Genomic DNA, 24,329 nt, shown 5'->3' on the forward strand with positions numbered 1-24,329 from the left:
TCAAAAAGCTCCTAAAACAGTCAGTGATCACTGTTGACCTCCCTCGTCTTTTATTACCGCTAATCATTTATTTAAGCTCAGTTTTTAAAACCTTAGGATGTAACTACAGCCCAGCCCATGGAGCAGTATATGAATGACTAACCTCGTATTGTGGATGGATTATCTCAGTTGTTCTCCTGGCTGAAGTTTGGTCCTTTTACAGCATCCTGCCATGCGATTACATTTGTTCCTGACCACCAAGAACACTCACATTAACTTTTATTGAGTGGAAAAAAAGTTAGCTTGTTTATATTATGCTAACATAGCTGTGTCGCTAGCGGTCACGTAACACATCATTATATACCAGCTAGCCCAACTTCAGTAACCCTACAAACGTCACTGCTGTTTAGTTTTCTGTCCTTATTTATGTTGGAAGTGATAACAGAGCTGTACGTTTTAATTTGTTTCCAAAACCCCGCAGTCAGGACATGCTATATTGTATTTAGATAGAAGCTAGCGAGCTAACTCCCTGCTAACTTCTAACTCCGTTAAATGTCATAAATTCCGTTTTCATGGATGCCTGGATGTTAAACTCAATTGTTATACCTGGTAGAGCAGAACGCTGATCATTTTATTAAAGATGAAAGACTTTAGACAGTTTTTCAACTCTCAGTAATGCCATAGTGATTGTTTGATATATGGACCGAAGCAGCGGAGTTTAGGCCCAGACACGGCTAGTGACGTCAGACTTAATGACCGGATTACAAAACAGATGAAAACTTGGACATTTGGGTGTTCCAGCAGGACAGTGATCCCAAACACACTTCAGAACTGGTTTTGGATAAAGTAGGCGAACATGTAACTGGACACAAAGCTCCAACCTCAACCCTCTTGAAAATTTGTGGACTGTTCTTAAAAGCCATATCTGTGCCAGGAAACCAACCAATTTGAATGAATTATAACATGAAGAGTGATCAAGTATTTAGACAGAGTCATGCCAAAAGGTTGGTAGGGACATTTAACCAAACATTAGTAGGCATGTGCAAGCCTATATGTATACTTTTGACCCTGTGTGAATTAGAGAAAATCCAAAAATAAGTTCAAACTTGAGCACCCAGTTCTTGTCGTTGCTGATGTATAGTGTACAATCATTTCACCCAATGTTACATCTACTATGAAATTTCAGGAATTTGAGCAAAGTGTCAAAGAGCAAAACTGTACATTTGGTCTTCAACAGCACTGACTTCCTGCCTTTAGCCTTGACTATGTCAGTCTCTTATATACAGTATGTGGTAAAACCTTGTCTTTCATACATAGTTCACAGTATAGATGACTATACACAACAACAGATGTACATCCACTACATTCAAATTCATCTTAAACGTCTACATGCTAGTCTATTTGATTGCTTGACCTTGAACTTCTGTTCAGAGCATGGCTACTATTAGAGTAGTATATGCCAATATTTATAATCAAGGAAATGCATCAAAGCATCACAGCATCTTCATTTTACACAGCCAAAACAGCACATTGTCTTCCTGCTTTGTTTTTCTTTCCTGTAGTGCTGCTAGACACAGGATGGATCCTGTTGTCTCTGACACTCAATGACTATACCAGAGATTAGCATATGAATCTATGCAATCTATGGACTTTAGGTTCTGTTATCAGAAACTTTAAAATGACGGAGAAATAAGTGGACAGTTTCTGTGCTTTATACAACATTTAGTTTACATAGTGTGTTTTTGTTTTGTTTAGTTTTTTTGAGTTTGACAACTGTGAAAGAAATTTTTTAAAATCCATCATTTAACCAGCCAATGGAAAATTAAAAGCACAATTGTTTTGTGGTGTCCTCACTTTCACCCTTGCTGATGTTTTCCAGTACTGCTGACGCCTGCTGTGATTAAAGCCCCACAGGTTTTCATGAACACCCCATTTATTCTACTCACTACAGCATTTGTTCTATTCAGAGATAAATTAGAATCCAAGCCAAAGAAATAAAATAAACTCAGCATAAGCAATAGATTATATGCACTACTGTTCATATATATATATTCTTATGACAAAACTGCTACAGTAATTTGCTGTTATTAAAATTGTCAACATTTCAGGAACTTCAAGGAAACAAAAAGCATTTTGGTGCAGTGTATTTTAAAAATGCTAATGCCGTACCATCTCTGTGTTTGTGTTAAATCTCTCTCCAGGACATGAATGACTTTTCTCCAGTATTCAGCCAGTCAGTGTACCGAGGCATGGTTGCCCCTAATGCTGTCAAGGGAACCATCGTAACCACAGTGATGGCCAATGACTCTGACCCTGCGGTGAGCATTATCAGATGCAGCTATTCAATCAAACTGTTTCACAGCCTGCTCCTCAAATTGTGTACTGGAATGATGCAAGATAATGGTGCTTGTCTTCAGTCAGTGTGTGTGTAGGTGTGTTTTTAACACATTTTCACTTCTTTCTCTAGTGGAGTATTTATTTTTTTTTATACCTCAGTGTGTCACAAGGTGAAATCTCAAGAGAACATTTAATGCTGAGCATCCTTGTTGTGTAGACTGCTTTATTCTGGTTGTTGTAAAACGAGGTTTAGCTGTTTTATGTGAGTCTGATTTATGTAACTGTAGGTTAATAAGGTGATAACATGCTCATACAGAATTCTCATAATCGGCAGTATGTGAGAATACCTCACGAGGCTTCATTGAATCATGCAGCGACACTGGGAAAATCACTTTTTTAAAAATATTAGAAAGAAAAATAAACCAGCTGATGCGTTTAATTCACAAAACAGGTGTTTATGAAAAAGCACTGGGAGTGCTTTTATTTTGCATTACTGCTCAAGATGCCATGAGCTTATTTTTCCTTCCTCCTTCTTCATGCAGGATCTTCTACACCAGCAATGTTCTCACATAAGCCTCTTTAAAGCACCGCTTTCCTTTCACTGTTTCGCATGCTGCTTCCTGTGTCAGCTGAATTGCTTCATACTTTAGATTTAAGCATGAGAAATTCTCTTGGGTCAAAAACAACATTATAAAGTCCAGGCTATATGCTATAAAGGACCTCCCCGGTGCTCAACAAAGGTACTAAATAGCACCTTGTTTGAGCGCTGGAGCCTATAATATTCATATATCTCTGTGTAATTTCCATTTATACCCTCCAGATCTAAAGTATCCCTCGAAAGTACAAATACTTTCAAGAATTTATCAGCATCGGGTTTTGCTGACTCACTCTGAGCTGTTGTGCAAGAAAGTGTTACATCAATGTAGACAGTTGCTGAAATACTGCTCGCAACAGCAGTGCTTCTGCAAAAGTGAACTCAGATTAGACCGTTTGATGGCTGGATTGAAAAATGGCTGTTTACATAATTAAAAATATCTATTTTGTCTGTCTGGAGTTTCTCTTTAACTTCCCCCGTTGCCCTTACTCTTTCAGCGTTTCAGTGTGAAAATATGACCTTAGCGGACTTGTCATTGTTGTTTTTTCGCTGGTGGATTTACAGCCTTAAGGGAGATAAAGTGAATAAAGTGTGTATGACAAGCAAGACATGTAGCAAGAACCTTTCGTCCCCTGAGAATAAACAGAGGGCAGATATACTGTATGACTTTTAGCCAAAGGACCAACTTTTGTTGCTGTAAATGTTGTTCCTTTCTGAAAATAAACTAGCAAAAGCACCAGTTTTATCACATTGTCAGCGCGTATTTTTAAAGTTCAAGGAAAGCTTTAAACGCAGAGGTCTAATTTGTTGGTGTGTTTATTTTTCCTCCTCAGAATGGCACAGCTCATTAAAGAATACGGAGTATTTTCTTAAAATATGTGGATATTACAATGTAAATGTATGTATTTCCTGACATTTTGTGTCAAATCAGTCATAGTAACTTATGGCTGCTCATTATCAGCAACAGTTAAGAGGTTAATTCACGACCATTTGAACCGCATTTATTTAAAGTAATGATATGTCTTATAACGCTCACAATTATTTTTATATAGAGACTTAACATTTGGATCCCTGCTAATTGCTTTAGATATTAAATACTGCAAAACTCATTACATAGCCATCACCACACTATTTAATTACAGTTCAGAAGATATTAGAAAGAAAGAAATGGTTTTCCAGAAACCATGCATGAGGCATTTCATCCTATAGTTTTTTGTTTAATCAACTTCAAGTTTTTTATTTTTTATTTTAATGTTTAAAATGGATATTATTCTGTTGTCATCATAGGGTACTCCAGCAGGTTTAGTACGTTATAAGGTGGACCAGGAGGCGTATCCATACTCAGCCAGTATATTTGGCGTAGAAGAACAGACCGGACGTGTGGTTACCAGAGTGAACCTGAACGAGGAGCCGAACATGAAGTTCAGCGTAAGTGTGCACAGACGTCTTTTTTAAAAATCAATTTTTCTTTCTTTTTTTTTTTGGTAAAACACAATGAAGATGACTCAACTTTGCACTTGAGTCATCTTCATTGTTTTATTTAAAATCGACTGTGGTGTATAGAGGCAAAACTACAAATATTGCATCTTCATCTTCAAATTATGGTAGTAACTGTACTGAACTGCTGCTACATCAAACCCATCATTACAAGTCTTTTGCAGTATTTTTTGTTAAAACCCTGAAACCAGGTTTTACATTTGTGAAGTCACGGCCCACTCGGTCTTATTCAATAATGCCTATATTTCATTAAATGTAGCCATTGCGTAGTGAGTGTTTAATTGCATCATCTTACATAACAGCGGTTGTTATTTAGATAACATTTATCCTGGTGACCTTCTTTTGGCTTTATCGTCTGGATTCTGGTATTCAGTAGGTGGGGGCGTGGAACGACATCATACAAAATAAGTCAGAATGATTAGATTACTAATTCCAGATTTGATTTGCTTACATGTAATTCTTATGAACAGGGAACTCTGAACAATTCCCTATCCACTCTACAAAATATATTGCAGCAGCTTATTAGTTTCAAATCTACCTTCTCCCAGCTGTATTCCTCAATGGGCCTTGCTAATTTCATCTTTTCATTGGGCTTTAATTAACACAACAAGGATTCAGCATCCTCTGAAGATATCGCTCAAGGGACTAATTCTACCTTGTTTGCTCCAATAACTCAAACAAAATGAACTAGTCCAAAACTGAGTACAAGATTTGGCTTATGACTGAGATAAACCTTGTCTAATGTTCTCGTACACAGTAAAGACACAGTAAAGACGGTTTAAATGATGTGCAGCTAATTACTACCCAACTCGCTCGCCTAAAGACACCACAGCATTAAAAAAAATGAATTTGGTGGGCAATTCAGCGTGCGTAAGCAATTGTGCAAAGAAACCAATTGAAATCCTCAGTCGGAAGGAAAAAATAGTTGTGATGAGAATCAGCAAGCCACTTAACTATCACATGTCGCAAGTTCCCAACTGCTAAAGAGTTATTTATGCGTGTAGCTGTTTCCTATTTAAAACACTAGTTACTGTATGAATATAAAACAGGATGCATGAGCTGTAGCGTTCACCTGACTAAAGGAGATGAAGGAAACACAATATTTCAGTGTGTTGATATTTAAGGTTGGCCCTCATTAGGAATCCTTTGGGCCTGGTTAACAGCAGTTAGCCCCCCAATTAAATGAAGAATAAAAGCCGAGGCAGGAAAAGTCAAGCACACCAGTGGGACACACACCCTCTCTGTTCTTCAAATCCCATCTGAATCATGTGCAGGAAGAGAAAAGTACAATTTATTCTGGTTTATTGCGGGGCTGTCACGCATTGGCTACATCCCATTTAGCGAGCGTAAATGAGAGCGGCGGCGGCATCAGACAGCCATCTCGCAGGGGCGTGGGTATCAATGGCGTGGTGATGTTCTGGCTTTGTCTATATTTGTTTGACAGCTGGTGGTGGTGGCATACGATCATGGTGAGCCTGTAATGAAGAATACAACTCTGGTAGAGATCACAGTCCTTCAGCCCTCTGTTATCCCTGTCTTCACCCGTGAAGAATACAGGTATGTGCACATACATACACATTACCATTGTTTAAATTAAACGTCAGCCTTTTTTTCTTACAATACAGTATGATGACATCAGGCTGGTAAATGGCGTCACTAGTATGTGACACCAATACCAAAACAATGGATTAGTATAGCTTTTGTCAGACTTGAGGACCGCAATGTTGCTTTTGTGCAGCCATTTCCCTTGTTGCCAGGTTTCAAAAAAAACTTTTTTGTTTTGATTTTCATGAGCGCTGATCACATGAGTCATGATGTCTGTTCTCGTCACATTTTCGGATCGCATCACTGGGAATCCCAGACGAGTAGAAAAAAGTATCTGGTACCAGGTACTATCACCTAATGTAAAACTCTAAAAACCGAGTCGAGTCAAGCAGAGCCGACCCAAGTAAGTACTAGTGTTGTTTTTTATTAGTGGAATTGTTGCAAAGCAATAATCGCAATATATTTACTCAATATGGCTGCATGTATTTTTTTTTAACTCAGCTTTGACCTTGAGTGCTAACAATGAAGGTTCAAAATCAGCTGCTTAGCCAACCTTTAGGTATTCATATTCCCCAAAGTCTAGCATTGAGCTCACTGCACCACCCCTCCTCTGCAGCTGAGCCACACCTCCACCACATCTACCATCACACAAAATTTGAAAATGATATCTTGAATACTGCGGACGCTAGACTACTAACAAAAACAGACAGATAGACAAACAAACAGAACCAATTACATACTCCCTCCCTCCAGGAAGAGAATTATTGCAAAGGTTGTATTCCTGTGGAGCAAGAGGCAGGCACACATCTCAGTTTCTCACAGTTAGCTGAATAAAAACATAAGAAATGCTGGATGGCACTCTGTTGTGCCTCCCAAGTAAGATGAACAATTTGTTTCTTGTTTGGCAAATTAATGAAGTGAATTAATTTAACGGGTGATTAGAATATAGGAAAGAAAAACTATAAGGTGGAGAACTGAATTAATTTTCCCTGACAGATTAAAATCCAAAGTGCTTAGTAAGGTTCAGCCACATTTCAGCATGGACCTCTATCCATCCATCCATCCATCCATCCATCCATCCATGAATGATATATTCCTGAAAAATAATATTGTAGAGCATCAGGAAGCTTTTCTGGTGACTGTTTTCTCAACTCAGATGTTCTGCCACATAATAACACAGAAGGTGCTAAATCTGAACAGCATGATTGATGTTTGCTGCTATAATTCAGTTTTGATTAGAAGTGAAGTGATGTGCTTCACTGTGCTGAAATTCTTCACAATAACTTGAACAAATTTGGCAAAATTTATCTTGCCAAAACAAATATGCATATCGGCATCAACATATAAAGGTGAGCTTTCCGCACTTGTATTTCTATGAATTCTGCAAAAGCTGCTTACACTCACCTGTTTTGCAACAACACTAAGCCACACACTATAATTAACTACCACAGAGCATGCCTGTTTCATCTTTGAGGAGCAGTGTTATGTGTTTGATAACAGTAATTTTGTCATCAGCTAAAGGACAAAACTCATCCACAAGAGTCTGTAAAAGAATCAACCTTACACCGTTTTTAAATTACATTGTGTCAAAATATTGACTCATATTCAAGTCATAAAGCAACAGTATGTAATTTTGTCTCAATAAAGTGTGTAATCCATCTCCTTTGATTATAGAGCTACATACTCTAACTGGCCACTTTATTAAGTGCACCTGTTTAACTGCTCATTAACACAACTATTTACTCAGCCAATCAAATGCAAGTTCATTGCATTTAAATGACCTCCACAGTCACCAGATGTCAATCCTGTGTAGAGCAGGAGTAGAGCACCTTTGGGATGCGGTGGAGCAGGTGGACATTCACATGATGAATATCCACAGACTGCGTGTTGATGTCAGTTCAGCATGGACCAAAATCTCTGAGGAATGTTTCCAACTTTGTTGAACGTATGCCACAAGGAATTAAGGTAGTCAGAGGTCCAACCCCTGTACCTGCAAGTTCTACCTAATAAAGTGTGAGTTTAAATGTCTCTGCACAGGAGATTTAAAAGAAGCAAAGAGTAAATATATTTTTTAAGACAGCAATTTTTCATTCACTCTGTCAAGCGAAACCCAAGAGAACCCGGCCGATCAATTCCCTTACCTCATCAGCAGACACAAATACACACTCATTCTCAAGTTGTCACCACAACTCTTTCAGTCGGTGCTCGTTTTGTGAGGTCATGGTGTCACCTCAGGTTTTCTTTTCCGCAATTGGCTGTGGTATTGTCCCATAATGTCTACCTATTATCCTTTTTTTTCCTCTATTTTGATCTGTCATTCTTTCTAACTATTCCTCATAAAAATTGTTCTCCGTTATCCTGGTTTTTATCAGCCCCGTTCTATGTCCCCTCATTGATGTTAGAGTGAATGAATTGCTCTCTTTCCATTTGCTCCTTTGTTATGCTGGCTGTCAGACACAATATCGAAGACATCAGACTGGAAAAGTGAAAATTGCAGGAGAAGATGCTTTTAAACATCATATTTTTCTAAGTGTTTCAAATATTTTCACGTCGCTGGACTTTCTGTTAACGCTTGGCAGTGCGAAGGAGAGTAATACTTCGTATTATTCTTTTATTCACTCTTGCAGATTTTCTTTTCATTTTAGTTTCTTCGTCTGCCTTCATCATATCTCAAAGCGATCCATATTTTTCTATGCAGAATATGTGTAGGCAGTTGCAGCGATACAACTCACTTTTCAAGTGGCTGACAATACCAGCTGTCTCTGACACCTCAATATTCAGCACTTGAAAAAAAAGATCAAACCTTTGATACTGATTTTGTAAAAGTATATCTATATTGACATTAAAACTCACTTCAAAGCCCTTATCTCTCTTTATTCAAACACCGGCTACCGCGAGTTTGCGGCTAAATGTTTCAGAACATTGTAATTGCAACATTAACGTGTCAAATCCAACACACGTCTTACTTGTACAGATCACATTTCAAGACGTCAAGGTTTGTCTTTCACGCAGAGTAAAGCTCTTGTCTATTTTTAGGGGAAAGGGTTGGAGGCAAGAGAGAGAGATGTCATATAATACTGCATTTATGAATATGTAACATAGCTTCCAGCTAAAAGAGCGTGCACGTGTCTGTGTGAGCGTGCACTTTTTAGTATTTTTCTGTATTTGTTAATCATCACACAGTTCACAGTATTTGCATGCATCCACACATTGTTGTTCGTGCACATTAAAGTCCCTTCTTGCGCGTCTGTCTTTGAATGTGTCTGTGCATGTTTACTATGTACAGTATTTCAATGTGTTTGTGTGTAAAAGACAGCATTGTGTGTGTGCGTGCGTGTGTGTTGTTGCAATTCCTTGTCGTATTCACACAGTGTACACTGTACCAGCTTTGAATTAATTATCCCAGCTTTATAGAATAAAAGCTTACCATTGTACCAGTGTGATTTTGAGAGCTAGCTAATGCAGCTTAATGATTTCGCATGGTTTCAGCAGACCGGCTTCCAGCCATGGCCGAGTCTGAATTAGTAATATTGATTCCTGTAATGAAAAAGAGAGTAGCGCTGTTAAAAGTAACTTGTTGAAATTTCCTCTTTTCCCCCCAACATGGAGTATTTGTTTGATTTGGTCCAGTTGTCTTTCATTTGAGACTTGTAGAAAACCCTGTGCATCAATTTACATTCTTATACTGTAGGGGATCATAAAATTTGACTTGTAGTATCAGTGCACTGAACATGCATTAAGGAGCTTTCAGTGAATTTCCTGTTTTTGGTGTGCAGTCCTGTTTAGGCTTAATAAATACAAGACAAAAAATATAAAAGAATCAGTTTAATGGCATCAGTTTATGTGACACAACATCCGAAAACAATGTTAAAGTCCAAAACTGTTATTTATGGTGTACTTGCTTCCTAAAATGTAAAAGTTCCATATTGATATGTAACTTGTCTATCTTTGTTTATTTTCTATCAGGGCTGTCAACGGTAACGCATTAACGTGATTAAAATCTTTTACGCAATTAACCCATCTGGAGCGCAGAATGACTCAAAATCCATGAAATGTCTCTGTCAACGCAATTTGCGCAATTTGTTCAAAGTTTGTCCATTCTGCGCTCCAGATGGGTTAAATGCATTCAGAAAACATGCAAATAGAGAAATATTCACCTGCATCATGTTTGTACATTATTAAACTGATAAAAACTTATAAAAACTCCACTAGCTTTATAAGTAACCATCAGCCAAAAGAGCATTATTAGTATCATCACTGAGGGGGGGCATTGCTGTTACCAACAATGTGGCTTTGCCGAGCAGTTTTCACATCATAGCCAAGTGATTTGCTGGACAAAGATCTGGTGCAAAATAGTGTGTTTATGCACCAGAAAATATTCCATAAATTAAATTTTTGAGATGTTGTTTGAAGAGGTGTGCCACTTTAATTGATTTCACACAGCCTGACAAATTTCCTTTGGAGTTGGGGCTGTATTTGCAGACAACGAAGTTAAGACAACAAACACAGGAAATAGTGGAGTGTCCTCTTGTTCTTGATTCTGTCATTACTTGCTTGTTTATGTGCACAATTGAGATTTGTTTGTCTTTCTGTGTCTTTGCCCAGCTGTTCCTGTGCTGGGTCACATATGTGCAAAAAATGTATGGTAAAAATGCAGCTGTAAAAGCCTCGGTAATATATGTCTCAGTTCAGTTCTCAGCAAACTGCTTCAAGGGCCATGTAGGTTGGTTAAATCCATACTGGGTGAGCAATACGGGACTTGTAGCCCACAGTTTCACCCCCAGGAGTATGTATATGTATATGTGTACTGAAAAGGTTAGAACTTAAACCTTTTATACTCTCAATAAGCTAGAACCATAAATAACGCTGGGCTTCTCATTTGGAACTGTTCAAAACAAATATTCAGAAGAGTTCAAAATGCTTACACATAATGCAGTTTTTCAGCATAGCTAACCAAAGATATGTAGTTTTCATTGAAATGATGTCTTCTTATTTAATAACATCAGAAACTAGAGTTGAATTTTCACTGTATTTTGAAAAAGTGAATTATGAAAAAAAATGAAAACAATGTCTTCATTGTTTTTCTGGATGACACAAGGTTTCTCTGAAGGGGTGTATTAAAAATACAGCTGCAGATCCACACTTGCTCGCAGTATATTAAGACCAAAAACAAGTAAAGCTTTGGCACTGTCTGCTGATTCTTCCTCCTTCATCTAATAAAACCTTTAATGAGCCAAAGAGGAAGTTTGTTAAATCGTTGTAGCCACTGAGTGTAGAATTGCGAGGAGAAATTCTCCCCTTCCCCTCTTTTTCTGGACGTAGTGCCAACCTTGCACCTGCAGAATTAGTATGCAGTCGGTATCATGTACACATGAATAGTTATCAGCACCCAGTGGCAATTATCAGCATGAGGCTAAGTGAACAGAAAGAAAATATTAGCTTTTCAAAGATTATTAAAAGCCCTCCACTCATCTGCTTGTATATGTGTGTGCAGTCATGTGTGTGTCCATGCACGCAATTGTGCATCTGTAGGTTCAGCCCCCCCACCCCCACCTCCATGCCATCTAAATGCCTCATAGCTCGCTTGCTAACGAATCCAATTAGAAAGTAGGGAGACACATCTGAGAGCTTAAATGCCTCTAAACATCAAAGCTTAGTTTTTAATTTTTAAAAAATTGATCAAAATGGCTGCATGTTGCTTTATCTTATACGGAAAAAATGTACTTTGAACCGACTTAAAAAATGACTCTAATTTATTACAGCTAAATGTGTTAGTTTTACTCAGACTATTCAAATTTGACTGAAAGTGTAAATTTGTATTTAAAATAAGTCAAAAATATTTATCTTTCCAGAATCATAAATGTAGATTGAAACAAACTCAAAAGATAATTTATTCTAAAGACCTTAAATCAGGGGTCCCCGATCCCAGTCCACGAGGGCAGGTTTTAGGTGTGTCCTTGATCCACCACAGCTGATTTAAATGGATAAATTACCTTCTCAACATGTCTTGAAGTTCTCCAGAGGCCTGGTAATGAATTAATCATGTGATTTAGGTGTGTTGACCCAGGGTGGACTGGGATTGGGGACCTCTGCCTTAAATCTTTTTTTCACTTTGGTAAAACCTGATAGTTTGAGTGAGTTCCAAGTTAATTTGTTCTTTTAATGTCTCTGTAAAGCACTTTGAATCACCTTGTTGTTGAATTGTGCTATACAAATAAACTTGCCTTGCCTTGCCTTGCCTTGCCTTTTAATAGTTAATTGAAGCACTCACATTTTTTTTACAAGGAAGTTCTTTCAACTTCTACTTTAGTCAGTGTAATAAAATACAATTTCTACTTGCACATAATGGAAAATTGGTTTCTTATTGTCTGATTCAAACATACTTAATAACACTTCATAAAAATCTATTTTTTTCCTTAAAATTCACAAACAAAAGCTTTGGTTTTGCAAAAAGATGATTTTTTTAAGGTAAAATCAAGATTTTGTCACAACGAACTTGCTGGAAATAAAGATAAATTCTCTTTTGAAGGACTGAATTTATTCAAACAAAGGCTCCCTTTTATGCACAAAAAATACAATAAAAACGACAAAATAAAGCACTGAACAGTTGCTAAAGAGAAAGGAAAAAAAAACCACTTCCCAACCCACACTCACCAAACCCATGAAATGAACATCTCACCTTTAAACCATGAGATTGGTCAGCCCGTTCTCACTCCCGAGGCGTAACATTCCGACGATTTGTCACGTTCCTGAGGAACGCCAAAGGTGACCTTCCGCGTTCTTATGCTATGCGCCGGGTTAATGGGTGAAATCCAGTAGATTGATGGTCCCGCAGTAATACACGTTCCAGCCATGTATTCCAGCCCTAACCCTAACTTTGTCCCTAACCTTAACCACCACTTTAATGACGTTAAATAGTGTTTTCCAAAGCGATTTAAGTAAAATGAACAAACGCGTAGATTGATTCCTAACGGTTCTCATGTTCCCTCGGTTTTTTTCCAATCTCGTCATTTAGGGAAGCATAATAGGTTGACAATTTGTCACCTAGCGTAAAATATTTGGGAATGAGAACGTGTTGGATTGGTAATGTAACAGCCATTAACATTAACAGCATTTCTAACACTATGCAAACACAGCTACTTAAATAAAATGAATATGACAGATTTTTTCTCAAATTAAAGTCTCTTCCTTTCCAGTATAGTTTAATATAAATTCTTTATACTTCCCTGAAGTGTATCCGAATACATACTGTATAAGCTATCTATGCTCACACGTCTCTTTGGCTGATCCAGTGCTTAGAGCTTGACACTGAGACTACAGACTCAGACATTTTCTTTGGTTGTGTCTCCAGTTTTTGAACAGTTTGTCTCCAGAAAAGTTTTTGCAGTGCATTAAATGTTTACTTTTAATTTGAGGTATAGTGAAATAAACAGTTTCAAACCAGAAATCCCGATCAATTCAATTCAACTAAATGACACGGATGTTTCACTTTCTTCAGTGAACGTCTTTACAGTGATGGAGATGAGACACTAGACAATGGCAAGCAACTCAGTCAGGCTGTTTTTGTCAGCTTGTCAAAACAGATGCATAGGACGCTGCGTGTTCAAGAATCAAAGAGCTGTCTTGTTGAAGTTCTTGCAGACGCCATAGAGTTCAGCAACGTTCGGTAAATTGATCGAGTGTTACAGCATCATGACTAAAGCTTTAATCTTGCGGTCAGAAGAAGAGATTCTTTTTTCTGCTCCTCCTCGGTCCCTCTTCACATAATAGATGCAGCTGCAGAATACAGACAGTCGAGTTTTTTTATGCTTTTCTTTGTAGAGCTGACAATCTGAATGGAAATTAATCAAACTCTATTTCTGTATCTTTCATACAAGTTAAAATTTTCAGGACGGCATTTGTGGTTTTGCAAGTTGCTTCATGATTCATTGTCGAATGCAATGCTCAAAATAGGTATTCTCCTTTGGACTCGAGTTTAAATATTTATACAGCTTTTTCTCTTTGACCATTTCAAACAGCTCTTCTGCATGAAAAATTAAGCACTGGGGTGTGCAATAGTTAAGCCTTAGAAATCATTAGGTTTACAAACATCGTCGGTCGTGCTAAATGTTTTATTGTTTACAGGGTTGTGCAACGGCGGACGAACAATGATGAAATTGTAACTCAGATTTTACAATAAACAAAGCAAACACAGTCTAATACTATAAAGTAGTGTGCGAAAGCTTTGAGCCACCTCACATTTCTTTCTATCTTTTGATTCCATGGAGCCAGACTTTCCTGCAAAGTTTTCTTGAGCAACAGTTCTTCAGGCTTTCCTAATGTTTTTCCAATTTTTTTCTTTGGACATTCGCTGTTTTTTTTGTTGTTGTTTTTAACCTTCCTTGTGTTCAGTCCAGTCCTTGTCCCTGACCAGAGGTAAAGGTTTTTATCTGTTAACACCAAAAAATGAAAATCCTTACCTACTCCTACATAATGTTCATTTCTCCCTCATCCGATTTTACTCCCTTAAAAACATCTTAAAGTGTTTTGTAAAAAATTAAGCTAAAATATACATATACGGTCCCAATCAAAAGTTTAAGACCACTTGAAAAATGGGAAAAAATCATATTTTGCGTGGTTGGATCTTAACAAGGTTCCAAGTAGAGCTTCAACATGCAACAAGAAGAAATGGATGTGTAGCCTGTTTCAGTTTAAGCGTTGTTTTCAATAAACTGCACGCTCATGAAAATGTTTCGTCTCACTCCCATTTCTTCTTGTTGCATGTTGAAGCTTTACTTGGAACCTTCCCAAAAAGTTGATTCTGTTCATCTGGACAGTGTTGGTCAAGTTACTTAAAAAAAGTAATGAGTAACTAATTACTGGTTACTTCTCCAAAAAAGTAATCCCGTTACTTTACTGATCACTTATTTTCACAAGTAATTAGTTACTTAGTTACTCTTTAAAAACATGAGATACACAACATGAATAGGTCATAAAGCAATAGATCTTTCAGCCCAATTCTACTTTTTCTGCATAACCATCATATAAAATGTAATCAAATAAAAAGTCTCTCTCTTTTTTTTTTTAATTGAACTTTTACTTGAGGGGGTAGGGACAAATAAGTAAATACTTCAGCCTACTCCTTTTCAAACAAATAATGGAATGATATTTTGTAATGATTGTGAAGGCACATGTTTGAAATGTTTGAAATAAAAATGAACTGAACTGAACTGAACTGAACTTGCAAAGCAGGAAAACAGCAGTCACCAGCATATACATATACAGGACAAAGATGCATCTACATGTATAGCAGGACCTGGGAGGTAGAAAGAATAACCCAACAGCAATAGTAATAGACAATGAAAAAGGTTAACAATTGTCCCTTTGTTGCCAGGCTACATCCTGTAAGCCCGATTTCAACCTATGAGCAGAAGGAGTGTCCAGAAGGGCCAATAAAGGGTCCCATGTGCGATAGAAAAGGAAAGGTTTGTCCGTAAGTGCCGTAGAGAAGGCTTCCATTGGCACAATACATATCACAGACTGTAGCCACTGGTTGACAGATCAGTTGACTTATCAGAAATCCACAGTACCATAATGCACTTTCGAGCGTAGTGTAGCAGTATGTGAAGGAGATCTTTGCTGCGAAAGCCGGCAGGTAGCTCATCATTTAGTCCTAACAAGCAAGTCCTTGGACCCAGATGCAGTCGGCAATTAAATATAATACATAGCGTATCTATTAGTGATCTCCAAAACTGTAGAATAACAGGGCAGCCCCACAGACAATGAAAAAAGGAACCAACAGCAGACTGACATTTGTTGCAGAGATTAGGCAAAGTTGCAAACATTATGTGCCTCTTCTCAGGTGTAATATAAAGCCTATTTATAAGTTTAAACTGTCTTTCCCAAATAGAATTAGATGCCAAGGCTTTAAAAGTAAGACAACACAACTCATCCCAAGCTTCAGCATCTATGGCGCCTACATCTGATTCCCATTGGCCCTTGATTTTGTTAGAGTTATCCATTCTAAGATCAGACAGAATGTTATAAATCTTTTTAGTGATACATTTTAGTTGGGTAGTTTTTACCATGAGTGATTCTATAGGAGAAAGACCAAACCCTCCATTAAAATCCTTCAATTTAGAAGTAATATAGTGCTTTACCTGAAAGTACTTCAAAAAATCCTTATTGGTCAGACCAAACTTGCTTTTCAGTTGATTAAAAGTAAGAAGAGAGTTCTCATGAACAAGATCACCCACTGTATTAATCCCTTTTTGAGACCAGTCTCCAAAACCAGCCTGAAGACCAGGTAAGAAGTCAGGGTTTTCATGAATAGGAAACAATTATAATATCCTTCCAGGCGCCTGACTTTGCGCCAAATAGTGAGCATATTCTTTAACACCATATTATCTTGTGTTAGAACTGTGGCTTTACCTGAGGAAATATATAGCAGGTTCCGCAACGGCCAAGAGGGATTGTGGGAAGGAGGGAGCGACAAGACCGCCTTTCTGAACAGGCAAACACAGAAACTGTATCTCAATCTAGGTCTTTTCTTACGCCATATAAAGGAGATAATTGAACCATTTAATTTTGACAAAACTTTTTTGGACAGAGCAAGCGGTAACATCTGGAATAAATACAAGAGACGAGGGAGGATATTCATCTTGACCAAATGAATACGACCTAAAAGAGGCAGAGGGAGGCTGCACCATCTATCCAAATCGCGATTGATGGTCTGAATTAAAGGGGTGTAGTTCAGACTATACATTTCATGGAGACCAACGAAAAGGCTGAGAAATGTTTGGATCAACCTCATTTATAACAGAGAGGGGCATAGCCTCACTTTTAGAAAAATTGATCTTGTAGCCTGAGAAGGAGCCGTATTGGGAAATTAACAAAACTAATCTAGGAATTGAGTGAGCAGGAGAATTTAGGAAAATTAAAACGTCATCTGCATAAAGTGAAATCTTATGTTGAGAATTGTTCAAACAGAGTCCTTCAATAGCAGCATCCTTCCTAATGGCTGTGGCAAGGGGTTCCATAGCCAGGGCGAATAACAAAGGGCTATGACCATTGGTAATTACTGCCGAAAGAGGGGAAGTATAAAGGATCTGGATCCATTTAACAAAGTTGTCACCTAAACCAAATTCTTCAAGTGTGAAAAGAAGAAAGAGCCTCGGGGTTAAACAAAGATGAGTGCTGAATAATGTTAAGTAGACGCCTCACGCTATGTGCGGAATACCGCCCCGTATAAAACCAGTTTGATCATTCTTAACGATCGAAGGTAGTATTGGCTCAAGACGTATAGCTAGGACCTTGGCAAGTATCTTCAAATCAAGATTTAAAACAGATATAGGCCTATAGGAAGCGCATTCTTCAGGAGGTTTCCCCTTCTTCAAAATTAGAGAAATATTAGCCTCCATTGGGGAAGTTAGAATCTTACTGAATTTCTTAAAAAATTCCCCCGAGAACCCGTCCGGAACCGGAGCTTTGTTATTTGGAAGCATCTGAATAACTTTCAAAATTTCGCTTTGCTTTATAGGTTTACATAAGTCATCCCTTTGGATTTCAGTAACTTTAGGTAAGTTTAGTCCTAAGAAGAAGTGGTGGATTTAAACTGGGAGGTATATAACTGCTTATAAAAAGCTTTAAAAGTATCATTAATAATTAAATTGTCATATTTAGATAAACCAGATGAGTCTCTAACTCATGGGATATTACAACCAGCACCCTTATTATGAAGAAGATTGGCCAGATAGCGGTTAGGTTTATTAGCAAACTCTTATAACTTCTGCCTCATGAAGAAAAGAGATTTCTCAGCCTTTCTTGTCAGTAGTGCCTCCAAAGCTGTTTTAACCACCTGAATTTCATTCCTTAATTGCTTTGAAGGTGAATCATTATGTTTAGCTTGCAGTTCATGCAATTCCAGTTCTAATTTTCGTCGCTCCATCTGATTTTTCCGCTTCAGGCCTGCTGAATATGATATAATCAGCCCACGGGTGTAAGCCTTCAGGGTGTCCCAAAGCAGGCCTGGAGAAACTTCAGGGGTTGCATTATCCTTTAAAAAATGTGGACAGGATTTAGATCACTTAGCTGAACAAAAACCGGCGCATGATCAGATATAATAATATCACCTATTGTACATCTCAAAATGTTTCCCAGTGATCGTTTGGGGGTGAAAACGAAATCGATTCTACTACTTGTTCTATGAACACCAGAAAAAAAAGTAAATTCTTTATCGTTAGGGTGAAGAGTCCGCCAGGTATCAACCAAATCAAGTTTGTTACAAGTATCTAAAAGTGCTTTGGCCCTTGTAGACATTTGAATTTGTTTGGGAGGGGATCTGTCCTTAGTTGTAGAAAAATAACCGTTAAAATCTCCGGCTATCACAGAATTATCACAAACCTAGTCAGATAAGGAAGAGAAAGTATGAGCAATAAAGTCGTTAGACTGTACTGGTGGAAAGTAACTATTCAAAAATGACACTGCCTGACCACCTAGGGTGCCCTTCAAGGAAACATATCTACCAAATAACAGTTAACAATTAACACTCATGTTGACAGGATAATGAGACTTTGTGACCTCCATACACAGTGTTTACTTATGTGCCATTTTAATTGCTTTTATTCTTTAACAAGAACAACATGCTAATGATTTCATTAAAACGTCAGTGATCGTAATAGAAAAACTTGTCAGTGAAAAAAACAAAATTTGCTTTGTTTCACTTGGTGTTAAAAGTCATTTTTGGTTTTCTTTTATTGATTTCCAATGCACAGTAGAGTTTGAGGGATAGAAACTGTTCGTGGTCAGGCAAGGTTTAATATTTCAGTATCCCGGTGACTCAAAATTGCTTTGACAAGCACAAAGCAAACAAAATGTACAGTATATATCTTTTCCCCATCCAGCAATGCACCAAAGCAGAGGGCACAAATGAAAGGGAAAATAAAAGTACCAAAAAATCAGGCATGAAGTAGTAGTTGAACAATCACAATCCTCTGGGCAGAAAATGGACCAATGACGCACTTTTTAAACCTAAACTCTTCCAAAACAAAAGGGACAAAAGTGTAACACTGTGAATTACAATGGCTAAAACTCACACACCAACCACCTGTTTAGTTTAGAGTCATCTGCAGTACAGCACCTGTAGCTTTAGTAAAAAAGACTTTTAAGCACAGCATTAGTGCTTCATCATTTGCAGCTTTTAAATGGAAACTTTTCCAGTTTCATCAGCAAATGCTTGTGTTGGTTGTGTTGCCAATATAGTCAGCCAAAAATGTGACACCTTAACAATATCATTTTTAAGATACAACCTTGTTAAAACAGTGTGTGAGTGTTGTTCGAAAATCATAGTACTCTCTGGTATAAAAATGTACATTAAAGCACATCTAATATGTTGCTCTACAAAGCTTCCTAAACCATTCATTTCAAGGTTACCTTGTTTTACTGTTGCACACAGACACATGCTGTGCTCTTGGCACTTTTACGACTCAGACAACAAATGGAAAACGGCATCGGTGGTGTTATTTGCTGCTTGCAGTTGGGAGACAGCAAGAGAGATAGTGGTGAGGAAGAAGACTGAGACAGAAATAAGAAGGACAGACAATAATGTCGGGAGAGGATAGTGGCATTGAAGCAGTTTGGGAGATGGTGGAGTGTGAGTTTCAGATGGAAAGAAAAAGTAGGAGATGGAAAGTGAAGGGGGGGAAATGTGAGGAGTGGGAGAACAGGGGAAATACAACCATAAAAGTTTGAGGAGGTTAGAAAAAAAGGAGAAAACAAGTGACAATGCTGCCAGAATCCATTGTTTCAAAAACACACTGAAGTTGACAGGCAGAAAGGCAGACGCACATGCGTGCAGACAGATCAACATACAGGCGGAAAAGTCTTTAAAGTGCCAGATGAGCTGACAGACTGAAGCAGACTGAAGTATACAAGCAGGTAAAGATTCAAACAGAGAAACAATGCAATGCAGATGGACAATGAGATATCCGATCTAATTGATAGGCAGGCAGACAGCCAATCAAAATATTCTACTAGCTTTAAAGATCAGTCAGTACTCAGTCAGGTAGACATCTGTACCCACATATTGTTGATATGAAGACATATGGTTTTCATGTGTAATCTTTCAGATTTTATGCTTAATATATTGCAGCAAATTCGTAGTTTCAGCTCATAAAAACATCAGTGTTATTAAAAAACAAACAACGCATACCAAATCCTAAATTTGCTTAGTTTACCTAAGGGCTAAAATGAGCCTGAAGTATCCGAAGTATTACAAGGCAAGGCTAATATGAATATTTCAAGTTTTTAAAATGGAGATTGTGGCATGACTTTGTGAATTCTGCAGTTTCCTGTGACCTTAAACCAAACAGAGGTTCACATGAAACTCATGAAAAGGATGGCAGCCACAGTCAGAATAGGTTTGAATAGGCTGATGTCATTCTAAAGGGTCCAGGTTATTTCACTTCTCTCACTTGTGCAGACAATTTCTCTTGCCTTTGACACCCAGATTACCAGACCAACAGATCAAAGGAAAACGTTAAATTGGGTTCACTGTAAAAAAAACCCAATTTTGGACAGTTTCTTTAAACAGAAAATCTGTTGCTGACAATGTTGGACTGCATGTCTGCCATTCCCTGAAAGGCCGGCCTCTTTCAAGTTCCACGTTGCATTTTGAAAAGATCTTGATATTTGTGGTTACTGAAATGTAGTTCTGGGCCAGTGTTAACATCAGCACAAGGAGGAAAAGAAACATTGTGAGACTGCGTCAAGTATTACCCAAACCACTATTATCCAAATCCTTCTACAACATTTGTTGGTTTCTCCTTTTGAAGTGCACAGTGTATCGGACATTTGCTGCTCTATACTGACTATGTGCTACCAATGCATTTGACACTCACGTGACACTTTATAAAGATAGACAGCTTCTTCTTTGAGGAGATAGCTTTTAAATTAGTAATTTCATCAGCCAGGATCGAATCCGTTGGAAAATGCATGCGTGTTTGGTCAAGTAAAGATATTCTCTCAATTCTCAAGGCTTAAGGCTTGAACAAAGTGTGAGAAACATACCTCTATACGCAGTTCTTTTTGACTCATTGCAGTATAACGCCACACTAGTCTATTTCTCCTTTTTTCTTAATTAGCTCTCATAGCTCTTTTAAGTATGTCTTTTTCAACATTATTGTTCGATATTTCAGTAATTTTATTTTTCATTTTATAAACCTGAAGCTGTGTCTTCATGCCTGATTCTCATAACCTGATAGTTCACTTTAACTAATATGTTCAAATTCAGACAAACATTTACTCAGATTCATAGATGATTTGATTAAATTATTGTGGTTTAAGGTCAGAGGCTAAGGTCATAGTAATATCATCTCCTCCCCATGAGATATATGAGGATTGTGGGACTTTTATTACACTCAGCACAAAAGTTCACTTATCCCAAGAGCGAACTAATGGCATTGTAGAGGTCGAGGTCAATATGTGATAAAGAAATTAAAGTGACACATTGCTTAATTAATAATCTTCAAATTGTAAAATCACAGACATAGACATAAAAACTCATTTTGTTTTAAACTCACTGCATTATCCTTTGTTTAATTTAATTTCTATTAGAATCTGAAGTGCAGTACAGTTGAAAAAAACATACTGTGACATTTAAAATATATAACCAATGCTCCTTTTTAAGTGTGCTATGCCAAAAAAAGATGTGGTTTTTTTTTCTATTAAACTACGTAATTGCATTTCTGAGGCTCGTCTGGCATTTTTAAGAGACCGAGGGGGAAATGTATAATTTTTTTTTTTTTAGTCGACGCTGTTCTACAGTAACCTGTGTCTTTCCAGTAACGTTTGCTTGTTTCTTATTTTTGTTTTATTTACTTGATTAGTGTAATAAAAGACCATTGTTAAATTTGTTGTCCACAAGTTAAAGAAGACTATCTGTTTTTGCATATTTCAGTTTAAAGGATAACACTAGATCAGAATAATAGGTATACGACAGCACTTCTGAAAACGTGCATGGTATGAGGTTAAAGTGGGATACGCATAAGTTCTGCTGACTTGTCCTGCTGCGTTATCTGTGGATTTAGCGAACTACATTCCTTAGAAATAAGACCTATTACTTGGCAGTCTGGACAATTATTTAAATAAGTAAGTAAGCAAGTAAAATGTTATTGTTATTTATATAGCACGCTTTGAGACAATGATCACAAAGTACTTCACAACAAATTAAGCCAAAAAAAAAAAAAGATTAAATGCAAGTTAACTAAATGTAAGTCTAAAAAGATGGGTTTTTAGTTGTTTCTTAAAAAGTGACCACTTAGTCCACAGATCTCAAATTTAGAGGGAGAGAGTTCCAGAATAGTTATTAACTGTGCGAAATAGACTCAGAGCAACTGTATCTTCAGTGAGCAAATATGCCTGAATTGCACCAAAACAATTCATATTTGTATTGTTTGAAGAATGCCTTTGAAAAACATTGCATACTAAAGCACTTCTATTGCAACTTTATGGACATCTGCGTGCATGAACGCAGGGGGGTGTCCATCACGTTCTCTACGATGTCAGCTGGAAGGACCGTCACATTGGAGCACATTCAAATTTTATTTGCTTGAGAGTATTTTGTATAAAAATCAGATTGAATTACTTATTTGATCATTACACAAGTTACTGCAATGCCATCCTGGATCATTCCAGCCCACTGCAATACCTTCTTGTTTGAACTTTATCTTTTAATTCTGTATTGAAAGCAAGCCTCCATATCTTATATTATACGATACAACGGCTAATATGAACATGTCTTTTTTTAAGTTAGGTTTAAGCAAAATCATTAACACCTGGTTTGATGCACAGAGTTGTTAGAAAAAACATTATAGGAACGCCGGATCTGTTGGAAACCTGTTGTACTCGTTGCCTCTGGCTGAACTGCCAAGAAAACAAATGCAGTAAAATTATCTTTTGAACAACACTATGTAAATGCAATCCTGTGTATGCTCATGCACATGCCCTCAAATATTTATAGTTTGACCCAAGACATACTTTTTCATGTTCAGTTATAAAAAAGAATACATCAGGATGTCAATACAAGGAGTCTATTATGCCATGCAGTAACAATGAATTTAAAAGTAGTATAAGCCAAGGTTTTTGTAATTCATTAGATTCAATGGCTTAAAATACAATTTTCCTGCAAGAATAGGATGCTTAGATTGTGAGCTTGCATGCTTATAGAAGTGAGGTTAGATGAAGTTTCTCCTCCCAGACAAACTGCACAAAGGCATGGACATATATTTTTGTTATCCCCCTTCTTGGTTTTCTTTCACTCTCTCATTCTTTTTCATCCTTTGTTGCTTTTATTGCATGTTTATATGAATCAATATAACCATCCGTCTGATGAAATTTCACATGTTTTATGTATTGGTACTTGAATGTTGCGTCGCTCAAGTTCAGACTGCTTGAGATGTATTAAGCCGTTTGACTTTGAGTTGACAATTGTGTCAAAACTGTAAAGTAAAAGGTGAGAAGAGGCCTGTAAAAAGGGGAAAATATGCCAAGACGCTTGCTGACAGAATACAAAAAAGAGAAAATCACTTTTAGAGTCGGAAAGACTGCTGCAAAAAAAAAAGGGAGGGTGATTGACAGGAAGGAGGAGTGACGAAAAGGGAGCGGCTCCATGTGGACTAGTACAACAGAATGGAGAGAGGTAGAAGAGAGAGATTTGGGATTAGAGACAGGAGAATGCCAGGGGGTACAGAAAATGAGTTTTGATTATTCCGACAGTGCGGAGCAGAAATGAGAAACAGAGAAAAAATAGATTAGTTACATGCCCCGGCAACTGTAATAAAATCACCAATATTGGCTCACCATCACAATATTTTAACTGCAGCGTGCTGCTCTAATGTCACATTCTAAACAGACCAAAAGCAACAGTTTCAAAATCTAATTTTCACGTATCTGATTTTGTAACTCCCCACTTCTTCATCAGAAAGCCGCACTTTCAACCATCATGTCACAACAAGCTCTTATTACAGCAAGGGTATGTTAACTAAAAACTTAAAACTTCCAGCTACAGCTAGAGAACTCTAACCAACCTTTGAAGGTTATTACCTCACTCTACAGTCTCCTAATGAAAATCCTGCAGCTAATTAGAGACCTACTGAAAAAGCAGGATGATAAACTGAGAGATTTGGAACCAGCAGGAGTGAACAGCAATTTGTCATTTTTATCCACCGTTACAGCACTGCAGCAGTCCAGGCTGATGCTTACCAGAAAGCAAACTGGGCTCATCTTATTGGAAATCTGACTGCCTGTGCTGGATGTGAATGGACCCATGTAGATGGCAAGAGAGCCGTAGAGGGTGTAAAGAGAATCAACCTTTATTTGAAATGTACGAATGCATCAAAAT

General features: G+C 37.5%; 1 protein-coding gene across 1 annotated transcript in view; it reads left to right on the forward strand.

Annotated features, from left to right (window-relative positions):
• The window catches only part of LOC101480347 (protocadherin-15), a 214,916-nt gene that overhangs the window by 136,125 nt on the left and 54,462 nt on the right, over window positions 1-24,329 (forward strand). Inside the window, exons 25-27 of the mRNA XM_076887498.1 lie at window positions 2,181-2,297; window positions 4,199-4,339; window positions 5,853-5,965. Of these exons, the coding sequence (XP_076743613.1) occupies window positions 2,181-2,297; window positions 4,199-4,339; window positions 5,853-5,965 (371 nt within the window). The remainder of the gene's footprint in view (window positions 1-2,180; window positions 2,298-4,198; window positions 4,340-5,852; window positions 5,966-24,329) is intronic.

Source organism: Maylandia zebra, linkage group LG8, assembly GCF_041146795.1.
Source record: "Maylandia zebra isolate NMK-2024a linkage group LG8, Mzebra_GT3a, whole genome shotgun sequence".
Lineage (NCBI taxonomy): Eukaryota > Metazoa > Chordata > Actinopteri > Cichliformes > Cichlidae > Maylandia > Maylandia zebra.